This window comes from Xyrauchen texanus, chromosome 32, assembly GCF_025860055.1.
Source record: "Xyrauchen texanus isolate HMW12.3.18 chromosome 32, RBS_HiC_50CHRs, whole genome shotgun sequence".
NCBI lineage: Eukaryota > Metazoa > Chordata > Actinopteri > Cypriniformes > Catostomidae > Xyrauchen > Xyrauchen texanus.
The window spans coordinates 21800090-21824718 of NC_068307.1; the positions used below are offsets into that span (position 1 = coordinate 21800090).

General features: G+C 36.4%; 1 protein-coding gene across 1 annotated transcript; it reads left to right on the forward strand.

Annotated features, from left to right (window-relative positions):
- The first annotated feature begins 280 nt into the window (after positions 1-280).
- On the forward strand, positions 281-23239 carry LOC127625787 (serine/threonine-protein kinase NIM1-like). The gene is made up of 4 exons (XM_052101138.1): positions 281-302; positions 6125-6418; positions 17977-18245; positions 18434-23239. Exons 1-4 carry the CDS (start codon positions 281-283, stop codon positions 19184-19186), a joined length of 1338 nt encoding a protein of 445 aa, XP_051957098.1. The 3' UTR covers positions 19187-23239.
- The last annotated feature ends 1390 nt before the right edge of the window (positions 23240-24629 follow it).

Consider the following 24629-nt stretch of genomic DNA (forward strand, 5'->3'; position numbering starts at 1 on the left):
TCACAAAGGGAACCTGCCAATAAATGGCCTATTGTGTTTTTAATCAAACTTTATGTGAAGATGATTCATTTAAAAGGTAACACACCATTGTACTTGCATAGTTCTTTTCTTTCAGGGCCGTTGCGGTTCACACAGCATTTCTAATGCTTTATATAGGTGTGTCGCAGTTTGGATATTATTACATTCTACTAATTGGATTGAGTGTTGGTGATCGGTGGGGGATTAAAACTGTAGAGCGAGAGGCTAACCTTCCATTTGGTCTGCACTCATTCATACCAGCATGAAGGATCCTCAGCTACCAGGTAAAGTTTAATTTACATGGAATAGAATAAACTGAAACCACAGATCACAAGGGAATCCACACTCTTTTGTCAGACAGCAAAGTAATGCAGTAAGACAGGATCTTATTACGCCGAAGCGTATATTACGCTTTTTAAATGTGCTTTTTGAAAGTAACATTGTTCAGTGACGTTTTTATAATATTAGAGATTCAGTAGTGAGGGTTTGCAATATAAACAATTTAACAAATGTGAAAAGATATTGAAAGATTGATGTGGTCTTCTAACTGCATATGATTTACATATATGCATTAATTGTAGCCTAATCAATGTTTCAGTGATCTATAATGTTAAGTAAAATCTTTTATTTTCATTTTAAATGTTTGCTGTTTGCCAATGTTACATGCAGACATTGCTTTGTTGAATATTAATTGTTATACAGTTCAAAATAAAGTGAATATAAGTGAGTGCAATAAATAAATGTAATATTACATTAGGTAGAAAACAGATACTGAAGGAAATTGTGAAGTGTTTTAAGTGTCATGTATAACTCCGATGTTATATTATGTGTAATTACTATGAAAGAAATATGGATTTAATGCCCAGCATTAAAGAAAAGACATAATTCAGTTAGGATGTATTAATCCGAGACTAAGATTAAGTTTCCATGAGACCAGTAGCTTTAGTGTTACTGATATAGAAAGTAGTTTAGTGGATGTCCCGTGATGTATTTTTAGAAGTGTGTTGAGTCTGCAAACTGTGATGTATGGTGCTAAAGACGCTCTAATCCAACCTGCTTAAAGCCTTTCCTATGTAGACTTACAAGACTGATCTTGACTCCAGTGCAAGACATACTGTACATTTGGTCTAAAATATGAAGGATGTTGTCATGGCTCTCAAGTATAAAAGAGCATTCACAAAATTGCAAATCTGAATGTGACTATGAAATTAAATCTGTAATCGGAACCATTTTCTCTTCAAAGATAATAAGGGGATTTTACAACCCTCTGATATTATTTCAATATGCTAATGTCAGCAGATTGAGGGAACATATATATATATATATATATATATATATATATATATATATATATATATATATATATATATATATATTAGATTTACATTTATGCGTTTGGCAGACACTTTTATCCAAAGTGACTTACAGTGCACTTATTACAGGGACAATCCCCCAGAGCAACCTGGAATTAAGTGCCTTGCTCAAGGACACAATGGTGGTGGCTGTGGGGTTTGAACCAGCGACCTTCTGATTAACAATTCTGTGCTTATATATATATATATGTGGAGTGGTGGTGGTGGTGGTTTTTTTATATATATATAAAAAAAACTGTGTCATAATGTTCTGGTTGTTTGATCACCAGACTATAATGTACAGAAATCTGTAGTCATTGAAAGGATAAGCCCTTGTTAACCTCACCTTCAGCAATGAAGGTCATTGACAGGAAGTGTTCCAGTCTCTGGACATTGACACAACCATTGTTTTTATATTCTACATATTTATACCTCACAAATGCATCATAAAAAAAAAAAATTCTTGTGATCACGATGTAGATTATGAAATTTTTCTTAAAATGTCCCCAAAAAGTATTTGAATCCTAAAGCAAAACTTTAAAGGGATAGTTCACCCAAAAATAAAAATTCTATCATCATTTATTCACTCTCATGCTATCCCAGATGTGTATGACTTTCATTCTTCTGCAGAACACCAATGAAGATTTTTAGATGTATATCTCAGCTATGTAGGTCCTTACAAAGCAAGTGAATGGTGGCCAGAACTTTGAAAGTCCAAAAAGCAAACAAAGACAGCATAAAAGTAATCCACACAACTCCAGTTGTTAAATCCATATCTTCAGAAGTGACATGATAGGTTTGAGTGAGAAACAGATCAATATTTAAATACATTTTTATGTATTCAAATGTTTCTTCTTTAGTTTTTGGCAATTCACATTCTTCATGCATATCGCCGCCTAGTCAAGTCAAGTCTTTTTTATTTGTATAGTGCTTTTCACAACACACATTATTTCAAAGCAGCTTTATAGCTAATTATGCTTTAACACAAAAAGCTGTAATATAGTAATGACTTCAAATCATAATAGTGCGGTTTTATTATAAAAAAAACAAAAAACATGGTTGTATATTGTGATGGCCCAGCTCTTGTGATTTGTCACAACTTCATTGGCCCCACTCCACCCCCGCCCAGAACCTGTAGTCTGCTTTCTCACATCTTGATTTACAAGTGCGCAAGTGAGTTTTGCAACAGGTTTTTCACAAAGGTTGTTGCAAAAGTCAGTGGCAGATTTGACAAGTTGTAACTGTCGATTTCTGGTTGTACTGCGAAAGTGTATTAAAGTACAAATGTAAATATGTAATACAACATATTTTTGTGCCTGTCATTGTATTTATACAGTATGAATGTCATTTTACACATTTGTAACTATTTGTCTGAATTCAAAATACAGGTTTTGGATTACTGTCTAAAACTGATACCTGTGGCACTCCATACTTAACTTTAGTTTGATCTGACAATTCCTCGTTTACACAGGTAAAGTGGTAGCGGTCAGATAAATAGGACCAAGGGCCTGTCCACAAATACCAACATAATTCTCAAGCCTATCCAAGAGTATTTTATAGGCATAGGCATTTTGAAGGCAGCACTGTGATCTAAAAGCACTAGAAGAAAAATGCAGCCACGATCAGATGATAAGAGCAAGACATTTGTAACTCTGATAAGTGCAGTCTCTGTACTATAATGGGGCCTAAATCCTGACTGAAATTCTTCATATATACAATTTATTTGTAAAAAAAAATATACATAGTTGGGAGGACACTATCTTTTCTATTTTTTTTTTCAACATAAATGGGAGATTTGAGATCAGTCTTTAATTAGTCAACTCTCCAAGATCAAGCTGTGGTTTCTTGATAAATGGTTTAATAACTGCTATATTAAATTTCCTTGGGACATGCCGCAAGTATAATGAGGAGTTAATAATATTAAGAAGCGGTTCTGAGATTACAGGAAATGCCTCTTTTAATGGCTTGGTCGGTATTGAATCAAACATACATGCTGTAGATTTTTATGTTTTGATAAGTTTGTTTAGCTCTCCCTGTCCTTTGACAGAAAAGGATTGAAGTTTCTCATGGGGAATAATATGAGACACTGTCTTCAGATGTGCTATTTTAGAGGGTTGCATAATTTCAATTTTGTTTCTGATGATTGAAAAATGTAGAAAGACATTGCTACTATGCCGCAATGGACTATCTGGTTGAGTCGAAGCTTACAACTTCATCCATAGTACTGAATAAACATGATTATTTTAGTTATTTTCTATGAGTTTGCTAAAATATGCAGACCTGGCAGCTTTTAGAGACTTTCTGTAGCTAGAGACACTATCATTCCATTGCACCATGAAAGACCTCTAATTTTGTACTTGTGGCAGGGCGGAGGGCAGGGCCAGGTCGTGATCCTACGCACCCGGTCCCGTATTAGGCTAATCAAGCCTCTGAGGTTTAAAGGCCGATTGCAGAGTATCGTGCAGGAGAGAGAGATCGTTAGCGGACATGTCCGTCATGTGTGTGTGTTTGTGTCTTCTTTTAAGTTTCTCATTAAACTATTATTTATATTGAAAAGCCAGTTCTCACCTCCTCCTTTCCATTGATCCCTTTACACTGGTGCTGAAACCCGGGAAGGAGGAGGGATATGCCGTAGGAGAGTTCTCGCCACTACCGTCCACCCCAACGGAGCAGCCGCGGCCATCTGCCGGGGGACGAGGAGCCCAGCCGCCTGAACGAGGACGATGGCCGCCGACCGCGAGGGGAGAAGGGGCTCCTAGCCGACTGCCTGGAGCGGTCAGGGCCGCTGCCAGGGGCGCAGGAGTCGCCTACCGGCCGCTGAAATACGGCAGGGTTTAAGACCGCCGACCGTGAGCGGGGAGGGGCTCACTGGCGACTGCCTGGAGCGAGAGAACCACTGCCAGCGGCGGGGGAGACCCCTTCTGTTCCCCGAGAACGCGGCGGGGTGTTCCGTCCGCCAGGGGCTGGAGGACTGCCTCAGATCCGCCTGGAGAAGCGTGGCTGTCGTCCGATAAAGGGTGGAGAAGTGGCCGAGGAACAAGCTGCAGAGTATTGGAGAACTGGCGAGTAAGAGTTTTTTTTTTCATCTCTCTCTCTCTCTCTCTCTCTCTCTCTCTCTCTCACTGTCGCTCTGCATTGACCTTTTCCCTCTTTGAAATTTTACAGTTTTTGGGGGGTACTACACTGTTACAGGAAGTAACCCCCATTTTAATAATTTCTGTTTCCCTTCCCTTGTCCCCTCCCTCGTCCAGGTAGATGAGGATGACCTGCCGGCAGACTAGACGTAAGCACGCCCTCCCCCAGGGAAAGCGGGGGGGTGTATGTCAGGCCGGGGGCTCCCTAGCCTGAGAGAACGAGGGAGGAATGTGGCAGGGCGGAGGGCGGGGCCGGGTCGTGATCATACACACCCGGTCCCGTATTAGGCTAATCAAGCCTCTGAGGTTTAAAGGCCGACTGCACAGTATCGTGCGGGAGAGAGAGAGATCGTTAGCGGACATGTCCGTCATGCGTGTGTTTGTGTCTTCTTTTAAGTTTCTCATTAAACTATTATTTATACTGAAAAGCCTTTCCATTGATCCCTTTACAGTACTCTTCCACTTGCACACCATTTTTAGAGCTGCTCTCTTGAGAACATGAGTGTGATCATTGTACCCCAGGAGGGGCTTTTCTCTTTCATTTTCTTTACTCGAAGTGGGGCGACACTATCAAGAGTGCTAGAGAAGACTGTGTCTAAATTTTATGTGATTACATCAAGTAACCTTTTTTTTTACTGAGTATTTTAGACAAATCTGGAAGGATTTTAGTGAAGCTATTTTTAGTGGTCAAAAGATTGGGCAGGGAGTTGAATTTATGGTAAAAATGTATTTAAATATTGGTCTGTTCTCACCCACATGTATAATTTCACTTCTGAAGACATGGATTTAACCACTGGAGTCATCAGGAATACTTTTATGCTGCCTTTACATTCTTTTTGGACCTTCACATTTCTAGCCACCATTCATTTGCATTGTATGGACCTAAAGGGCTGAGATGTTCTTCTAAAAATCTTTGTGTTCTGCAGAAGATAGAAATGTACACACATCTGTGATGTTGTTAGGGTAAATGATAAGAGAATTTGTATTTTTTGGGTGAACTATCCCTTTCAAATTTATGCCATTGCGTTGGATAACACAATATCAAACCAAATGGGTCTGCAAATACATGATGCTAGAGCTAACTTTACTTTTTTGAGCCATTTCTTTCTCTGATTTTTAACCGATGGTGTCAAGGGGATTTTCATGGATTTATGAAGTCAGTTCCCTACAAGTTTACACAGACGCTCTAGCAAAGCAACCAAGGACTTTTCAATCTGTCTTGAGTGCACTAAAACTTTCACTGAATGTGAATGTGAATGTTTGTGATGGTTTATTAGTTTATTGGTTTGTACACTGGTTATGCTCTGCCTTAAATTAATTGCTTCTACTCTTAGGACTTCAATTTTTGGTTCAGAGAGATCAGCTCAGTATAATACAAATGAAGTTTGGAGGTGAATATCTGAGAAAAATCTAAATGCTTTTAAATGCTTTTAAATCTAAATTAGGCTTGTAAATCCTGTTGCAGTTAATACATTTATGATCAAGGTCAGATTTACATAAATATTCAGACTGATGACAATATCTGCTCCACTCTTAATGTTCTCAAGAGGTTTATTTCCTCCCATTTTTATTTTCTGCTTGAATTTTCAGACTTTCTTAAAATGTTTTGTCTTTTCCAAGGTACCAAAGCACTTAATGCCTGGACAAAACGACATGGGGCAAAAAAAGGAAAGAATGAGCCAGTGCCCCAGCCCACCCAGACAGAACAACAAACACGGAAAGTGCCAGTATTAACACCTGAACAACGGGCAAAGCAGACTGCCTTTGAGAGGGTAATCTATGACATGTCCCAAAATGATCACGTGATCAACGACATAATGCTGGGTCACAGGATTGCCTTCTATGAACTCAGAGGAGAGATAGGGACAGGAAATTTTTCCCAGGTCAAACTCGCTGTTCACGCATTGACTAAAGGTGAGACAATTCAGTCATCAATTTAAGTAAATTTATTAGGTAAAGAAAATCTTAAAGGACTTCTTTTTTCTGTGTCTGCATAGATGTAAATCATCTCAAAGAAAAGACAAATTATTATTTTTAAATCATAAAAAAGTAAATTTTAACTTACTTGAAAGTACAAAAAAATTATGGAATTATTATTATGGATATCATAATTTTTTTTAAACAAAACAAAAAAAAACTGAAAAATGTACAGTAAGAAACTGTTGGCTCAGAAATTGATTGTAGAAATATGTTGACATATTTTCAGCCATTTGGGATGGCATTTTGGTGTATATTTTACAATTCTTCATATGATATACCATGGTAACTGTATTCAATAAGTAATATAATGTTAATGAACTGTAACAATTTACTGATAACCAATATACTGATAACCATAGTAGGAAAAATAAAAGGTTGCATGAAATGAAGTTAAACCTAACATGCATGGGTGTTTTCCCAAACATTATTACTACCTCGGATCTTTAACTACTTTAGCTACCGGCACTGTACTGTACATCTTTCACAAACAGATTGACAAAATGTCCAGATAATGTAACATTTTCAAAGCATTTTCAAGACAATTAGAAATACTGTTATATTTTTATGTTTTATTTTTCATATATCAAAGAGATTGATCATGTAGAAAAATTTGATCAAATGGGATTCATTACTTCCATGCTGAAATTATATAAGACGCAAATATGTATTTTCACTGGTATTAAATTGTCTAAATAGGCAAACAACTTCATTAGAATTTCATTAATAAACCCATTAGTTCACCCAAATGGCAATAGCCATATAGTTAATGTGTTATACTTGCTATAGTTTACTTCCATATAGCTTCTTCATCAAATAACAATGCCAAATGTAATTCAAATCAATCACTAAAACAACAGCGTCACCTTGAGTAACAAATAGCATGTATATGTATGTGTACAAGCATATAATACACAATTGTTTCTGTTACGTTCCCGTGTTGTCTGCCCTGTGTTCTCTGTTTTCACTAGTCACGTCACCTTTCATTGTGGTCTGCCCCGTGTTTTCCGTTTCACCCTCGCCAGTCACTTTCCATGTCACTCTTCCTTGTTGTCCGTCCCGTGTTTTCTGTTTCACCGAACACGCTCCCTGTCATGTCTTCCTTGTTGTCCGCCTGTGTTTCACTGTCTCTGTTAAAACTACACTTCCCTTCTTCCTCACTCCTCATCACCGCTGTCACAGCGTTATTATCCGCACCTGTCGCCTATTTTGTTATCACTGTGTCTGTCTATTTAAACCCTGTCATGTCCTCTCTCCGTTGTCGATCGTTATCGTTTCATGTTCGTGCTTTTGCCCATGAGTGCTTCATCCGTGTTTGTGTTGCCTTCTTCTCTCGTGTTCGTTTTAGTTAACCCTGCCCTTCGTGGATGTTTGTCAGCCTGTGTTCACGCATGCGTTATTTTGTGTTTGAGTTTACTTTTCCCCTCGTGGACTTTTTATTTTGCTCCAGTGTTTGTTTATTTTGTATTATAATAAAGCCGCATTTGGATCCGCACACCCTTCTGCCTTTCCCTTATTTCCACATCATTACAGTTTCACAGAAAATCGACATATCATAGTGTAGGCCAACATTTATATGAATATAATACAAATTTCTCTTGTAAAGAACAAAGAAATAGATATCCTGTTATAGTTAATGTGTGTATATATATATATATATATATATATATATATATATATATATATATATATATATATATATGAAATAATCATGAAAATATGATTTATCGAAGCACAAATATGTATTGCAACAATACTACATATCTACTAATGACCAAGGGTTCAATTTGGATTTCAGAGTTGGGGAACCCTAAAGTCAGGCGATGTTGCAACCACCCATAAAGATAAATATATATTTTTAAAAGATAACATTTTTTAAATTTTTTTTTTTTTTTTGGAGTGTATGGGGGACAGAATTAGAAGGATTTCTACCTTATACTGTAATTTATTTTCTAATTAAATGTATTAGTTTGAGTTGGACAACCGTAAATCAATTTCAGTTTGTTAATATAACCGTTTCATTTAAACTTTATTTGACCAAATTAAGTTGGACCAACTCAATTACATTTCATTGCATGTTTGTACTTTGCATGAGTTGGGGCTATACATATGTATTGGATGGAAATCCTGCACTTAATCAAATTGAGTTCATCCAATGATTTTTTTTTTAATTTTTTTTTATAAAATTCACTACATAATTAAATTTTGTTTTGTACAGAACGATATATTTCTTTTACACAATCACTGCTTCATTCATCAGATGTGCTTTTTAATATTTAGCTTTAAAAAATTGCTCTTTAGGTCGAGATTGAAACTTTCAGGATCAGTGAAGACAGCGGAGACACTGTGTATAGTCCTGCTAATGACAAAAAGTATTAATTGAATATAAAGAGGTTCACAGTGTTATCACGCAGTGCAAAATAAGGAGACACCAATCAAACTGAGGACTGCTTTTTACTCCCAAAAGTGATAATGGTAACAGCGATGCTACACAATATGTGTGGTACTACACAGCCTGTGGTGCGCGCGATAGCACCCGTAGGTGACAGAGAGGAAGAGGAGGCAAGGATGAGTCAATATATATAAATATATTGATATATAATTGAAAATATTCAGCGTAATGTTTTACATATTTTGTGCAGTCCGGCATCCTTAGCAAACTTAGTGATCTTTCTAAGGAAAAGTGTTATATGGCCACTCTGTGTCCATTCTTGAGGCTGCTTGTGATGTTTGGTGCAACTAAGTTTGCAGGTAAATCTTCTCAGTGATTAAATTAAATATAAAAGTAGCTCTCGGCACCATTGACACACAATGCATGTAAACGGGTAATGTTTTGAGAATCAAATAAGTATACTTGCCCGCTTTGCGACAAACCTTAAAAGTTCAATAATTTTTGTATTTATTAAAACAAAAAGTATCTACCTTTGTAGAGGAATACAATACTTTAGGCAATTGCAGAATAGTCCCATTAGTCACAGACACTGTTACGGATAGGGAAGTCAGGAGAAGGCAGATGGCAGGTGAGGATCCAGACACGGCTTTATTCACAAGCATGTAAACATACACTCAGGAACAAATAAAAGGGTCCACAATGGGAAAAAGGAAACTAAAACACGTGAGAACATAGAGGGGCAAAAACATCCACAAGGACAAGGAAACCTTGGGTTGCTCTGACGTCATGATGATGGAGTGTGCCTCGCGGCTCTTCCACATTGTTTGTTGTTTCTATCGATATATATCTTAATTGGTAAGTCAAATTAATAGTATTTTGGTACCCAGAGGCTATAATGCCTCCAAAGAAGGTAACGATGGAAGAAACAATAAAAGAAATGAATGAAACACTGAAGAAATTGACGCAAGATATAAGAGATGTTGTAGCAAAGCAAACTGAGATAACAAACCTTTTGGCAGAAATTAGAGAACTCAGAGAAAGTGTGGCCGCAAAAGATCTGAGGATTGCTGCACTTGAGAATAAAGTGTTGAAGATGGATGAAATGGAACGTAGAATCCAGGATATGGAATTGTTTACCCGCAAAGAAGATGTAATAATAAGCGGCCTTGATGTTAAACCGAGGACGTACGCTGCGGCGATGATTAAGAGAGATGACGAGAAAAGTCTAAATTCGAAAGATCAAGAATCCCTTGAAACGCAGGTAATTTCCTTTCTTCAAAGTAGGAACATCCTTCTGGACAAGAGTAACATCGCAGCTTGTCACATTCTACCAAGAAAGGACCGCGCAACCAAGCCCAGAATTATGATGCGTTTTGTGAGTCGTAAACACAAAACTGAACTTTTGGTGCAGGGGAAAAAGCTCAAAGGCACGGCGGTGTACATCAATGAACATCTAACATCTAAAAATGCAGAGATTGCTCGAGTTGCTCGGCAGCTATGGAAGGATCGCAAAATAAAAGCTACCTGGACTAGAGATTGCAAGGTGTTGATAAGATTGAATGGCCCCTCGCCTGAAGCGGAGAAAGTGTTGATGATAAGGGAGCTGAAAGATCTGGACTGCTACAAATGAAGATGCTTCTTGGGAATATAGGAACTTTGGGCCAGGTGAAGACCAAAGGATTAGTTACGTTATTGTCCGGATATATAATTTATTTTTTACTTTTTTTAAGGGGCGCTCGAAAAGCTTCTATCCTTGGTCGATGTTTAATTAGTTTTGAAGGGAGTTTGATGCACCTATGGGAACAAGGTAGGAAACACTTTGCTACTTTGACTATGACTGTATATCATTCATTGCCATTGGGACTTCCTACCGCAGCGACTTTTATTTTTTAGATTTATTGTGGACTATATCATTTATTTTGTTCTCCATATGGTGGCACTTGTCGGTTAAACACAGCAGTTGTAAAAACAACATTTGTAGGGTATTATTATTTGTTTATCTGTTTGTTTATAGGAAATGATGACAGAGACTGATTTCTCTGGGCCTACAAGGGGCTACACACTGTTAAGAGCTAAGTATATGGACTACAAGTTGTATGATTTTGAATGCAATATTGATCCAGAAAATCACTGCTTTAACACAATTAATTCCATGTGTGATTACTATACAGAAGAAAAGTTCAATGATACAGTTAGCCTGGACAGTAAATTTTCAGTAATACATTTTAATTGTAGGAGTTTGTATGCAAACTTTACCAAGATCCAGGAATACTTAAGGTCTTTAAAACATAAATTTTCAGCCATAGCGCTGTCAGAAACATGGGTTAATGAAGCTCGAGGTGTAGATTCTGTATGGAAGGTTATGAATTGCATCATTGCAGTAGAAGAGATAAGAGGGGAGGCGGTGTTGCCTTATTTGTGACCACTGATTTGAAATGCAGAATTGTAGAATGTATGACAACAGCCATTAATGATTTATTTGAATGTATTACAGTGGAGATTGATATGGAAAAGAAGAGGAATGTTGTTGTTACATGCATTTACAGAATACCTGGGTCAAAAATTTAAACATTCAATGAACAGCTAGAAAAGGTGTTATGTCAGCTGATTGAAAAGAAAAATTATATTTTGTGTGGGGACACAAACATCGATCTGTTGAGTGTGAATAGACAAGCTGCAGCTAGTGATTATTCGGAGACGCTACACAGTAGAGGGTTGTTTCCATTGATCACCGAGCCAACTCGGATAACAACAACATGTTCGACATTGATCGACCATATCTTCACAAATGTTTTAGAAAGTAAACTCAAGAGTGGTTTGATGATCAATGATATAAGCGACCATTTACCTGTTTTTTTGTGTTTTGGATTGTCAAATACCTAATGAGAAGGAAGCTGGCTGTAGGACTAAATATGAAAAGAAAAAGGACAGATGAAGCAATTTGTAGATTTAGAAATGACTTGAGTGAGCAAGACTGGAAAGAGGTGTATGTCGGGGAAGTAAATGCAGCATATTAAGCTTTTCTAGATAAATATCTTACATTATATGAAGGGTATTGTCCATATGTGCAATATAGATATAAGGATAGCTTTAGTAAAAACCCTTGGATTACAAGGGGACTACAGAATGCATGCAAAAAGAAGAATAAACTTTATAGAGATTTTATTAAATTTAGGTCAAAAGAAGCAGAAATGAAGTATAAGTTGTATAAAAATAAATTAACAACAATAATGAGACAAGCGAAAAAAGATTATTTTGTGGTTTATTAGAAAAAAACAAAACTGATATTAAAGGAACATGGAATGTTTTGAATAAATTGATTGGGAAAAGTACATCAGGTAAGGACAGTACATCACACCATTTTATAAACGAGGATAATAAGAAAATTGAAAACTTAAACGAAGTAGTAAACAAATTTAATTCTTTTTTTGTAAATGTGGGACCCAAGCTAGCAGAGAATATTGAAAAACATAACTTAGGGTCACAGAATGGAGGAACAAGGGGGAGTAGAGTACTCCAATCAATGTTTCTTGGAGATAAGAAATAGAAATAGAATAAAATTCTATCTATAGTAAATGCATTAAAATACAAGACATCTACAGATATGGATGGGTTAGATATGATTATTGTAAAAAAAACATTGATTGTATTGTTAAACCTTTAAGTTACATATTTAATATTTCATTTAAGACAGGGATCTTTCCTAATAGGATGAAGGTAGCAAAGGTGGTCCCACTATACAAAGACGGTGATAAGCATATGTTTACAAATTATAGACCAATTTCGTTATTATCTTAATTTTCTAAAGTCCTTGAAAAAATTTTGTGCAAAAATTAGATGAATTTATTGAAAAAAACAGTTGTTAGACGAGAGCCAGTATGGATTCCGTTCAGGTAGATCTACAGCTTCTGCGACCATGAATATAGTTGAGGACATAGTAAATGCAACTGACAACAAGAAACACACAATAGGTGTGTTTATCGATTTAAAGAAAGCATTTGATACAATTGATCATTCAATCTTGTTATTAAAGCTACAATCATATGGTGTGAGAGGAATAGTGTTGGATTGGTTAAGTAGTTATTTGAATAAAAGACAACAGTATGTTCAGTATAATAATAACAAATCCAATAATATGCAAATTCAATGTGGTATACCGCAAGGTTCAGTTTTAGGACCGAAATTATTTATACTTTATATTAATGATATCTGTGATGTATCAAAGTTATTGAATTTTGTTCTATTCGCAGATGACACAAACATTTACCTCTCAGAAAATGATTTAAATGAATTGGTAATTAGTATGGAACAAGAAATGGTTAAAGTGAAGGAATGGTTTGATATTAATAGGTTGTCATTAAATTTAAAGAAAACAATGTTTATGATTTTTGGTAATAGAAAAAAAGATGAGAGTATGTACTATCAATAGCAGGAACAAAAATAATGAAAGTTAGGGAAATCAGGTTTTTGGGTGTGCTACTAGATGAAGGGTTGACTTGGAAACCACATATCTCACACATACAAAAAAAGATATCTAAGAGTATTTTTGTATTAAATAAGGTAAAATATGTGTTAGATTATAAGGCATTGAGAACCTTGTATTGTGCACTGGTGTTGCCCTACATCAGCTACTGTGTGGAGGTGTAGGGAAACACATACCAAAGCAATACAAGGTCACTCTTTCTATTACAAAAGAGAGTCATACCAATTATATTTAAAACAGATTATAGAGAGCATACAAATGCCTTATTTTTTGGCTCTAAATTGTTAAAATTTAAAGAATTGGTCGAATTACGAACACTTATTATTATGTTTAAAGCAAAAGATAGAGTATTGCCCACAAACCTTCAACACTTGTTTATCCTTATAGAAAATGAAGGAAGAAGAAAGGGACATTTTAGGTATCAAACTGCAAGGACAACAGCAAAACAAATGTGTACTTCAGTGGTGGGAGTGAAAGTTTGGAATTCTTTGCAAAATGAACTAAAGCAATGTAAAAATATATTTCAGTTTAAAAAAAGATTTAAAGAGAAAACAATGGATTTGTATGAACACTTATAGAAGCTGATGATGATGATGATGGTTGTGATCATGGTTTGCTTTTGCTTTGGAAATCTGTTTCAGGTTGATGTTTTGGTTTCTAGTTTGTTTCATTAGTTATCAGCATGTATTGACGGGGACTTGATATGCTGAGTCTTTTGATATGTTGAGTTTATTTTTTATTTTAATTTTTTTGTGGAGGGGGCAGGAAATATAAGATATTCTTCGTCCTGCCTCCTTTTCATCATGGTTTTATAAATTATATATATGAGGATGATGAAGTAAGTTAATGGAAAATATCCATGAATGAAATAAACATAATCCAAAAAAAAAAAAAAAAACAAACCCTCGAACGAACAAGAGGATGACAGGAACAGCGAACATGAACAAAACATCAACATTCTACAAACAACAATCTACAAGGACTGAACAAAGAACCAGGGTTTAAATTCAAGAGGAACAAACAAGGGAATGAGGGACACCAGGGGGAACATTCAGGGAAGGAGAAGCAATCAGGGGAACACCAATCATGAAAAGAAACTACAGAGGACTACAAAAGACCAGACAGGAAACAGGAACTAAACTAAACTTCAAAATGACAGTACAAAACGAAAGACAACAGTGAACATGACAGAATAAAGAACTACAATAAAACAGAACTGAACTAACTCAAAATAACAGTACAAAACCAAAAGACAACAGTGAACGTGACAGATACACTTCAGAAAATTGAGTACAGAACAATTTCTGGGCTTAAAAGATACAAAAAAACAAATCAATGCAGAACATTTTATCTCAAAAGGAATACAATGTGGCCTCCTATGCACTACTTAAAGCCTGATGAGGCCCATTTACTAAAATAGTTGCCTACCCCTGTTATAGAACATGCTAAACTTAAATCTAATTATGTTACAATTTAAAAGCAAATGCACATTGTTCTTAACGGGGTAAACAAACACCTTCTACACAACTACCTTTTGCATATCAATTCATATTGCAATGAAAACATTTGCGTTAAATTATAAAAGACTTAAAGATTCTTCACTGTGGCGTGAAGAAGCATTTTCACTAGCGAATCCCACTGTACATTTGCTACCTTTTTTTCCAAAAGAAAAAAAACACACTAAATAAAAAATGCTGAATCAACAAAAATGGAGGACAAATGTTACAAATAACAATGAAACCTTTTACAGTGTGTTGGTCGAGAGGTCTTTTGAACACAATTTGTATGATATATTGATCAATGTTATTGTTGCTTTGGATGGGAGTGATTTCAGATTCAAACCCCATTTGTGCATTAAAATTTTTGACAACTAAGCAAAATGGTTACTGCATATCAGTGTATCTAAGAAGAAACGGGTGAGAACTCAATGCCATAATTAACTTGAAATATTCTTAAAGAACACAATTGCTAAATAAAGATGGAATGTGTCAGATGGATCAAACAAAAACCGCAACCGAGAATACAATAAATGCGATGGATTGACAAACAAGTATTGTTTTTTTCTTTTTGGAATCGAAGGTGGCTGTAACGTTAGGAGGAGGAGGCAGACGAGGAGTGGGGATCTAAGTGCGGGTTTTATTGCAAAAATAACTAGACAAACACTGGAACAAATAAAACGCCCACAATGGGGAAAATAAAACAAAAACACGAAAGACATCCAAAGGGTACAAGAACAGAGTGAGCATCAACATCCAACATCTACAAACAATGATCCACAATGACTGGGGAACAAACAAGGTTTAAATACACAGGGAGAGTGATGATCAAACAGGACACAGGTGAGAACAACGAGTGACTGCTGGCAGTGATGAGGGAAGGGAACTATGGGAAGTGTAGTTTTAAGACAGTTGACAAGTTAAACACTGAGCAGACAACGGGGAATCGTGACAGTGGCGGAACGCCGTTCCGGACCAGCCCAATTTAACTCCTGCTAACGACCTTATACAGTTTTGGTAATCAAGCAATTTTCATTGTTACACTATTCATAAGAAAAACAAAAAGTTGGGAGTATAACTCAAAAAAATGGATGAGATAATTAAAGACCTAAGGAAATGTATGCATTTAAGGGTTTATAAAAATTGGCTTAAGTTTCAATACAATGTATTGCTTAACAAAGATTAAACACCATCAATGTAACACAAATGACTTAATATAATATAACATAAAATACCACAATGCACATAACTATAACCGAAAATGACATATCTTAACTATTTAAAACATAACTACTTAAACTTAAAAAATAACTATTTAAAAACGATTCAATCAAATGCGATAAGTCACACAGGAACTTCTAAGAACTTAACTTTAATTTAAGTTTTGTAAATTAAAAAATAATTAATATTTTTCCAGTATTTAACAGTACACTTGTCTAGTAAAATATAATACTGTATCATTTTTAAATGTATATGGTAGGGTAACTTACAGTTTACCAATTAACAGGTTTGACTTATTCTGTTAAAACATGTAAACATACATAACATGAACGTGTTTAGTGTTTTAAGTTTTGTGGATTGCGTGCTCAATCAGATTTGCACACACAGCCCCTGACAGCAGACGCCACAAATTAACAGTAGCTGTATATGTCAGTGGTCAAGATTTGATCTGCTCATGTAATCTCATGAGAATTACAGCACCCCCCTCTGTGAATCTGGGTAATTGTTTTAGTGATGTGGTTCACTGTAAAAAAAAAAAAAAAACTGGCAGCTGATGTTTCCAGAATAATTATGTAAAAAAAATACAGTAAAATTTAAACAACTTTACAAACCTGTACATTTGACAGTTTAAAACTGTTGTAATTTACATGACCAATATACATTTTTTGGGTTAAATTTACTGTAAAAAAAACCAACTTGATATTATCCTTCTGAAACTGAAAAAATCAGCTTTTTACTTGATAAGGTATTGTTAATCACCGTAAAAATAACAAAAGAGCACATGATGACATGTTTTTATATAAGTTCACCAATAGTGTCTCTTCCAAGGGCAATAACCAGTAAACATGTAGAGTGCTCAGTTGCACTTAACCATAATGTAATTTTTACCATTATTTATACAGGGAAATCATACTTTTTAAATCTAAAAATTTTTATTGTTAAAAACTACTGTACTGTCTTAAAATATATTAAAAAATTTTACTGTATATTTTACAGTTAATACTCAATCAATTAAAGTTTTCTGTAGCATTTTTACAATCTTTTACTGTTAAAATTACAGAAATGTTTTACAGTGTTGAGATGCCACTAGAAATACAGCAAATGGGGGAGGTCTCTCAAGTTTTAAGACATTTAATTATATTTTTAATAAGCTAAAAAGGCTACATTTCTCTAGCACTTTAAAAAAAAAAAATATTAACTTATCATTTGACACACAAATGAATAGTTCGACCAAAATTAATTTTATCATTTACTCACCCTTATGCCATCCAAGATGTGTATGACCTTCTTTCTTCTGCTGAACACAAACAAACATGTTTAGAAGAATATTTCAGCTCTGCTGGTCCTCACAATTAAAATGAATGGGTAACCAATTTGAAGCTCCAACAGCATATAACGGCAGCATAAAAGTAATTCATAAGAATTAGTGGTTAAATCATGTCTTCAGAAGTGATATAATAGGTGTGGGTGAGAAACAGACAGTTAAGTCCTCTTTTACTATCAATCTCCACTTTCAGTTTAGCCTTCTTTAGTTTTTGGCGATTCGCATTCTTTGTGCATGTTGCAAACTACTGGGGAGGGAGGATAATTTAAATGAAAAAAGAACATGAATATTTATCTGTTTCACACCCACACCAAACATATTGCTTCTGGAGATATAGGTTTAACCACTGGAGACTTATGGATTACTTTTATGCTGCCTTTATGTTCTTTTTGGAGCTTCAAAATGTTGGTACCCATTCATTTGCACTGAAAGGACCTTAAGAGAGTAAATATTCTTCTAAAAATCCTTGTTTGTGTTTAGCAGAAGAAAGTAAGTCATACACATCTGGGATGGCATGAGTGATGAGAAAATTTAAATTTTGGGTGAACTTATCCCTTTAATCTATCTCTTTCTCTACAGAGCGTGTTGCTGTTAAGATACTTAATAAGATGCGTCTCAACAAGAAGTCACAGACTTTATTTGTGTCAGAGATTGCCTGTATGGAAAGACTCTCCCATCCAAATATTGTACGTCTGTACGAAGTGCTCGAGACCAGTAAGCATTTGTACCTTGCTATGGAGTACGGCAGTGGAGGAGACCTGTTCTCACGCATCACCACAAGGGGGCGCCTGTCAGACCTGGAAAGCAAGCTCATCTTTGCCCAAATCATCTCAGCCATCAAACACATGGTGAGAAATGCAAAGCCTAGACCTCACTGCTAACATGAAACCACTTCAGTGTTATTAGTGGTGTTTGCTACAGCAAGCATCACTATTAATCTTCACTATCATTAAACATGTTCCATTTCACAGGTTTATGTTTATGGTACAATATAACCACTCCCTCTAACTGATCTGTCTAATACTGTATTTTTCAGCACGAAAATAACATTGTCCATCGTGACTTGAAAGCAGAAAACATATTTTATACCACAAGCTACTGCATCAAAGTGGGCGACTTTGGTTTCAGTACTGTCAGTGAACCAACCGAAACTCTGACTACGTTTTGTGGCTCCCCACCATATGCGGCACCCGAGCTGTTCAGAGAGAAAAGTTACGTGGGACATTATGTTGACATCTGGGCACTGGGAGTATTATTATACTTCATAGTGACCGCCACCATGCCTTTCCGTGGTGACAACCTGGGGCGACTGAAACGCAGTATCCTGCAAGGGACATACAGTATCCCGGCCTACGTCCCTGACCCCTGCCAACTGGCCATCAAAGGTATGTTACGACCAATACCTGTGGACCGCACCACAGTTTTGCAAGTGATGGTCTGCTCTTGGCTAAGGGGTATTGAGTTCCCCAAATCATACCACATTCTCAGTGCAACGCCCAATCACCTTGCTGACCCTGCAAGGACTCTGTGCGTGGAGGAGCAGGAAGTGAAATCAGCACTGGGTGAACTTGGAATCAGTGCCACACATCTGCAGAACAATACCTGCACAGACTCACGCAGCCCAATTACAGGAACTTATCGGATCCTGCTGCACCGTATCCAGAAGAGGAGATCCGTAGAGACAGTTGGATATTCCACCCTCTACCCAGAGGATTTTGGTAGCAAGAAATACTGGGCCAGCAATGCAATGGCCAAACACAACCCATCTTCAGTCTGCAATGTACTGTAATGACTAGTGTGATCATATTTGAATGGTTCATATGTGGCTCACCAATAGGTTATTATTACCTATAATGCCATGTATCAGGAAATAATTAATTTACACGTATGAAACTGTGCTATTGTGCTAGAGTCATATCGCATAGTTTTTTATTCTGTTTATAAAGCACTTAAAATTACAATGTACAATTAGTGGACCAATTTATATCAGATTTACAAATGTATTTATATGACAGCTCACAAACCTCAAGTACCTGGGAACATATACAGTGGGGTCAAAAAATGTTGACCACTCGTTTTGATTTTTTTCTTATTTAAATGTGAAGTGTGTAATTACGTTGGCTTGACAAAGTTTTATTTTACATTTTTTGAATCCTTAAATCAAGACCAACGTTTCTAACAGCGGCCTCTTTCACACATACAGCCCTTTCCAGAACATGTACTGCAATTTTCAGGTTAGAGGTCATGTCTGAACGCAACCCTTTTGAAAATACTAGAAATTTTGCTTTGGCAATATCCTAATGAGAAGTTGAATAATTATCTATACATTTCCATATTGATGGTATGTGTGAACAGAGCCACCAGTTCATTCGAGGTCTGGTCGTGCTGAAATGTTCTGACGGAGATGTAGCAATTACTCCGTTCTGTAACACCGGTGGAAGTAATACAAATGTCAACAGATTCGTCAGATGGTGAAACTGGAGCACTTCTCTTCATCCGAGCGAATTAAGAATTTTTCCAACAACTTAAAGAAACAATAATCGATTCTGTTACGCAAGATAAAATTACTATCCTTCCTCGGGAATCCACAGATGTTTTTGTAGCGATATACTGTATTACTATGCTTTTCAGCCGCAGATGACGTCTCTACATTCGGATGCTAGCAGACATTTTGACTGAATTTTGTTCCCTTTAGTTCATTGATCTTATTTAAATGATCGCATTTTATGTCGCTGAGTCTCGAGCAACTGAATAAGTGTAAACATTTGACAAAAAATGGAAAATATCACCAACAATACCAACGTTCACAATTCAGTTACAAAATAATCAGCGGTGAAGTAGTGACTAGAAGGTGGCATAGGCCTACTGTGAATTTATAGAAAAAAAAAATTACATTACAATTATGTGACATCTTAATCTGCTAAGAGTATAAAAAAAACTAGCACGGGTGAAGTACACGTATTTTCCCAAAGTTTTATAGGATAAGTTTTTATTTAAATGCATTAATTTTGTAACTTTGCAGCAAGGTAAATCCAGCGCTAATTATGGTGAATCCAGCGCTTCATCATTTCACTGTGAAGACATATGAAATATGATTGGTTCTAAAATATTCAACATGTCTAAAACGAACGTTCTGATTGGTAGCTCAGCTGAAATGTCTATATTTCCAATGCCTTCAGTTGCGGTCCTGCCTTCCGCTGCTCTACGTGGGTTTAGAGAGAATCTCTGTACACTTATTAAAAAATAATAATAATCACAATTAACACAGCGGTGCTGCAGCTTCACCTCAGGATAATAATAAGTTTTAGGTCAAAAGCCTCCTCGCTGTTCTGACGGCCATACGTATCAAAACTCATTTTAGGTGGGCATTCGCAAAATCCTTTGAAAGAAAGGTGGGCATATGCCGTATGCCCTAGACAACACTGCTTCTCTGTCATGTTTTCAAACCAGAAGCCTACATTTCCCACGCAGCCGTGAAGATGTAATTTCCGGCAAATTACTTCACAGAGTTCAACGGCATTTGGTAATGTTTGATGGGTACTAGCAAAACAGAAAAAAGATGAAAGTCGTTGCATGTGTGAATAGCACATGTGGTATATTTATGATTTCCCTGTAATTTCCCTGGTTGCATGTGTGAAAGGGGCTAATGACCCCCTAGATTTAGAGAATATTCTTGTCCTTTTCCCCCTTACTGGTCAACTTACGACTTCGCACAGCAGATAATACAAAATGTGAAAAATCCCATTTACATTGACGGAATGTTCAAATGGCCAAATGGAATGCTTGTTAATTCAAATTCCAACTTTAATTTTTTTTAATGGAAACAAACCTACAAAAGGCCTTTAATCTTAAAAAAATGTTTTACTCTCAGCTCTTTCCCTATCTGTCTGTCTGTCTGTCTGTCCGTACGTCCACCTGAATCTGACATATTATCTCACTATCTATGTGACCCTCTGTCTATCTAGCAAGCTGGTAGTTTGTCTTACTGTAATGTCTGTATAAGCATCAAACTTAAAGCTAGTTAAATCCTTCTGACAAGGCTTTTGATCGCTAACGTCAAACTTCACCTTTCTATTTCTGATGTTAAAATATTTCCTCCTATCCCAGAGACAACAACACATTTTCTATTTTCTTTGTTTTCAAAATCCTAAACTTTCAAACTTTTTATTATTATTTAAATAATAATAAAAAAAAAATCACCATTTGACCCCACTCTATTTTGCTACAGTTTGCTTTACATAACACACGTAACAACCTGTGTTATACACATTCCGAACGGATCATGTGTAAATAAAGCAATTACAATGCATATTTGGTTTTGGTGCATGTAAAATCACAGTGTGTTTCGAGTGGAGGGTGTTTCTGCTTGTACTGAAACATTATTTTGCAGTCGATCCTTAAGTAGTCATTCACTTTTGCCAATGAATTTGTAAATGTGGCCAGTTCTTATTGGTTAGGCAAACATTTAATGTAAATTTTTTTATTAATGATTTTTAATGAAATGTCCATTATCAAACATTGTTGAATGTTTGATAATGATGTTCATTTGGTTATGCCTGTTTAGTCTGTGCAATAGCTTTGTGTTGAGCAGAATGTCAAACGCACAGTGAATGTTTGTCATGTATTAATCAACAGGCTTTAGTTACTGGTGGTTCTTGCCTTATATAACAAAGTCCACATGCAACTTTTCAAAAGCCTGATTGATTTGATGCTTATCTCTCTGTCTCTGCATGCCCTTCATTTTAATCTTTGTGTCTGTGGCTTCATTTGATGGACTGAGTGGCAATCTGTATCAATTAAATTAGCTGAATGGCTTCTTAGTGATTATTTTCTAATCTTGGACAGTTTACATTAAATGTATGATGTAAAGGATTAAAGGGTGATTAGCTGTTAATCCTAATTAGTGCGGTGCTTTATAAAAAGCTTGTGTTATCAGTGATTACATTGTATTCTATTAAATTAATCATCTTAATTTTACTTGACCCCAAAAACAAGCCTTGGCACATTGATACCTAGAGAGCTGCCAAGAATCCTGTGGTTTTAGAGGTATAATAGTGGGTTGTAGTTTGACACATATGCCTTCAACCTTAAAAATAATAGACCTTATTCATGGTACCGCCATCTATGATTTTTAATGGGATTGACAACAAAGCTGTGAGGGACAGACTTAAATCTCTTCAACTCATACTGTCAGTAGTTTTTTGTCTACTGAATGTTCTTGAAAATATGTTTTTTCAATGTTTTGTATGCGGAACGATCCAAAAACACGTCAGTACAACCCATTGAAGAGACTGTACTTCTGTCCCTCACAGCCTTGTTGTCATTCCCGTCAAAAATCAAAGATGGTTCTACTGTGAATAAGGTCTATATTTAGAGATACATTTCTTATTGTTTAACCTTACTTACTGTTATCCTTTCAATGCTGCTGTATTATAAGATTTAATTAATGATTAAATGTGAAGCAGTAACATATTTGTGTTTGAGCTCATGTTGCTACCTAATTAAATAGTGTTCCCTGTCAAAAGTTACACTTAATTCTGCACTTGATTCAGTGCTTTGGGAATGTCTTCAGGAGTAACCAGCTGTGAATATGTGTGCATTTTCCAACAGCCTCTGCTGGTGACATCATCAGAATGCGCCAGTACCAGGGTCTATAAATAGATGTACCACAGGTGCATCGTCAAGTCTTTTGTCTTCAGACTACTCTGTGTTGTGTTTGTGCTTCTCAAGCTCTCTATTTTTCTTCTGATAGGAGTTAGAATTGTCAGCCAGTGTGCAGAAAACACACTGGTATGTATATATGTATATGTATATATATGTAAAAATATTAAATAAAAAATGAGCGATCAACAAAGCAAACGGCGTGTGTTTCATTTCAAAGCAGCTTTACAGAAAATTAGGCATTAACAGAAGATAAAACTATAATGTCGATGAGTCAACATTGTGTAATTTGATAAAATCCGATTTTGAATTGTGTTTAAAAATAAATAATTAAATAATAATTGTATTTATAACCCCAGTGAGCAAGCCGAAGGCGACTGTGGCAAGGAACACAAAACTCCATAAGATGTTGGTTAATGGGAGAAAAATAACCTTGGGAGAAACCAGACTCACTGTGGGGGCCAGTTCCCCTCTGGCTAGCATCATGAATATTATGCCAATATTACTTATGTATAGTGCAAGTCATGGTTTAAAATTATTAAACTAAGTAAGTGTTAAGGGACAGTGTTTAAACATAGATTTTGTATGAACTGTAAGATTAATGACTAATGTCTTTGAAGTCCATCCTATATTAACTGCAGAAGTTCACATAGATGCTATTGTCATTGTTAATTGACTGATGAAGTATGGATGTGGCTGAGGAGCGGGAGACAGGTCCATCCCTGTCACTCGCTCTCTCTCCAGCGCTCCCTGGCGCCTCTTCAGTTCACGAGGGGGACAATGAATCTCTTGGGTCTGCGGACTTTGAGTTGCCTACCTCTGAGCGTTCCTCACGTTATGACAAAGCGGTTGAGGAATTACTCGATGTCATTACTCGTGCGGTGGCCAGATTACAGCTAAACTGGCCACGTGAACAAGAGATCCCCAAACGATCGAAACTAGAAGACAGATTTCTGTCTGGTAGCCAGGAGAAGCTACTGCCAGGTATTTCAGTGTGGGTCCTAAAGACAGTAGAAAAGGGCTACAGAATTCAATTAGTTTGCCGTCCTCCGCATTTCAATTGCATGGTTCCCACTACCGTGAAACCGAACAAGCACATTTACTGTCATAAGAGCTGCAATATCTTCTGGTCAAAGGGGCCATAGAACATTTTCCCCTTATAGAGAGAGAGTAAGTGACTACAGCAGATACTTCCTGGTTCCCAAGAAGGATGGGGGATTGCGTCCGATTTTAGATCTTCGAGGCTTGAACCGCTCAGTCAAGGCCTCAAGTTCAAGATGCTAACTGTCAAGACGATTATGTCATAAATTCAACGATCATTCTCATGGACGTATACTTTCATATAGAAATACTGCCTCAACACAGGAAGTTCCTGTGGTTTGCTTTCAGGGGCGAAGCTTACCAATATTGGGTTCTTCCATTCAGCCTAGCCTTATCACCTTGCACATATAAAAGTGCATGGATGCAGCACCGACTTCATTGCGACTCCAGGGCATCCGCATTTGGAATTATATAGATGACTGGCTGATAGTAGCACAGTCGCAAGAACTGTCATTACAGCACAGAAATAT